The 2602-nt window shown below is 35.3% G+C and overlaps 1 protein-coding gene across 2 annotated transcripts in view; it reads left to right on the forward strand.

The window, feature by feature from the left end:
• The window catches only part of LOC107623520 (peptidyl-prolyl cis-trans isomerase CYP20-1), a 4561-nt gene continuing 1959 nt past the window's right edge, over positions 1–2602 (forward strand). For both annotated transcript variants that reach the window (XM_016325836.2, XM_016325837.2), the window contains exons 1-2: positions 1–296; positions 384–462. In XM_016325836.2, coding sequence (XP_016181322.1) covers positions 141–296; positions 384–462 — 235 coding nt within the window. In that variant the 5' untranslated portion in view covers positions 1–140. The remainder of the gene's footprint in view (positions 297–383; positions 463–2602) is intronic.

Below are 2602 nucleotides of genomic sequence, written 5' to 3' on the forward strand. Positions count from 1 at the left end.
AAGTAGTGTGTGAAAGTGAAAGTGAAAGTGTGAAACTGTGAATAGATCCCCAAAAAGTCCAAAAGCTTGGGACCGATGAAGTTAATTATCCTTAATCAGATCTAATTCATGAATCCCAATTCTCACATCAGAGATAAAAAATGGCATCCAGAGCCACTGGAACACTGATTTGTTCTTGCATGATATGGCTCTTCCTTCTCTGCGCAACCATCGCGTTCCTTCAGCTCAAGTTGGTGGATGACTCAGCACATCGAGCTTCCTCTAATAGAAAAATAACCACTCATCACTCCGCAACTGTGAGCATTCATTCTCTCTAAAAAAAAATGCTCTTTCTTCCTTGTATTATTTGATACACCTTCAATCGCATTTTTGGGACTCTTCAGGGTGACCTAGATGGAGAAAATTTGGAGGGTGTGACGCATAAGGTGTATTTTGATGTTCAGATTGGTGGAAAATTAGCGGGTATGCTTTTCATTCATTATAAAGTTGGGATTTTTTCTTATTTGGTTCCCATAAGAGTATTTTGGCTTTAGCTCTATCTTGTTATCATGATATGGTTCTGGTTTTGGCAATTGAGTTGAGTGTGAAATTTTGCAAATTGGGTGGAGCAATTTTAGCATATTATCGCACACTAGACCATCCTGAGAATTATGCATTCCATGTAGCTTTTAAAAAAATAAAAGAAAAAAATTATAAGAATGATTTGATTCTGAAATGGAATTGAACATGATAGTACCATATTGCATATTGATGCAGAGTATAGTTTTATGTTTTTATTTGTGTTGTTGATTAAAGTCCTATAATTTAGTTTATGTTATTATGTTGTATTATGTATTGTAAAAGTCTTACATCGCCTAATTCACGAAGACTTCTCATTTTTTCTCTAATTTAAATAAGACTATGTATCATTTTATTCCACAAGTTGAATAAATATAGACTTATGACATATAAGTTTTATGCTTTTTTACTTTAAGCTCTTTTTAAGTGTCGGAAGTCTAGTTTAATATGTTAGCTTAGCCACCCAGGTGGGTTCTTGACGTCTCAGCATCAGTTTGGTATCAGAGCAAAATTAGTGCTGGCATGTGTCCTCATCAGTATGAGTTGTTTGTTGGGGAGTTTTAGGTATTATCATTCCTTTCTATTTATTTCTTTTGGTTTCTATCATCATTACATCATAGTCGGTGCATCTCCATTATTATTTATGTAGCATCATCATCATCGTCAAGGCATCATCATTACCGTTGCATCACCATTTGTATATAGTGTTCAATATTACTGTTGCATCGTTGCTGCATTTCAACATCAACATAGTAGTGTAACATGGCTACAAAACGCGTAGAAATGTCCAAGAAATTTAAATGGAAGAACGACACCGCTAAGTTAAGAAGTTGCAAGAACAGCTTGCAAATATGAAAATGTTCGAAATGATCATGACAAGATGAGTGACGACAATTCTTCTAGTAAAAAGGATAATGTCAATCTTTTTCATTATTCTTCCTGTTCTGAAGATTTGTCTACATGTAAAGCACGACACAAGACCACAACTCATAAAGCTAAATACTTAGGAATCAAAAATTGGTGAACCAAATAACTTGGAACTTTCTATTGAGTTCCTGTCGCATTGTATCTCATATCTTTTGCTCTGTTGATGGTTAAGATTCTCCCATCACATTAATGCATGCTTCTTCAGCTTGAGCTTCACACTCCCTCTTCACCTTCAGAAGAGGAAGAGTAATGAAAGGAAGAGTAATGAAAAGAACTTGTTCTTGCAACTTCACTTGACGGCGTAGTTCTTTTCTTTCAATTTTTTCGGCAGTTCTACGCGTTGAAGCCATCTCACGCTGTTCATGTTGAAATGCAGCAAAGATGTGATAGTAATGTTGAGCACTATCAACTATGGTGCTGCAACTATAATGATGATGCCTGGTAATGATGCACAGATGATAATGGAGATACACCGATGATGATGATGTACGGAATATAACCACCACAGAAAAGGCACCGAAAGAAATAAATAAAAAAGAATGATATTACTCGAAACTCCACAATTAACAACCTAGAATGATAACAAAGCATACCAGAAGTAAGACCACCGCACTAAAGACCCGTACCTTTGAATCAAATAAATTTTGCTCTGATAACAAATTGACACCGAGACATCGTCTTGGTGAGGTTAATAACTCCACTGTAGAGAAAATAGTTAAGAGTCCCACCTTTTTTTTTTGGACCTGAAGAATCCCACCTTGAGTTGGCCAAGTCAAAGATATTGAACTAGGCCGTGAATTAGGCAATATGCAACTTTTACAATACATATTATATAATGACATAAACTAAACTACACTACTTCAATTAACAACACAATCATAAAAATATGCAGCATAGCGCCTAATTTACTTTGCCTTATCAGTGATGACTAATGCAAAGTTTTGCCACCTAAGTATGGCTAGTTTCCTATCTGAATGTCTTAAATGTGACAAGCTTGTTATGTGTTTCTTTAATTAAGATACTTTAGTGTATGTGTGTGTGAGTTTTGATGTTCAAGGGAAGTATTTTACTCTCCAAGGTAAAGAAAAAGAATAAATCAAAGGGCTTGAAGAGTGTA

The sequence above is a fragment of the Arachis ipaensis genome, chromosome B10, assembly GCF_000816755.2.
Source record: "Arachis ipaensis cultivar K30076 chromosome B10, Araip1.1, whole genome shotgun sequence".
Taxonomy (NCBI): Eukaryota; Viridiplantae; Streptophyta; class Magnoliopsida; order Fabales; family Fabaceae; genus Arachis; species Arachis ipaensis.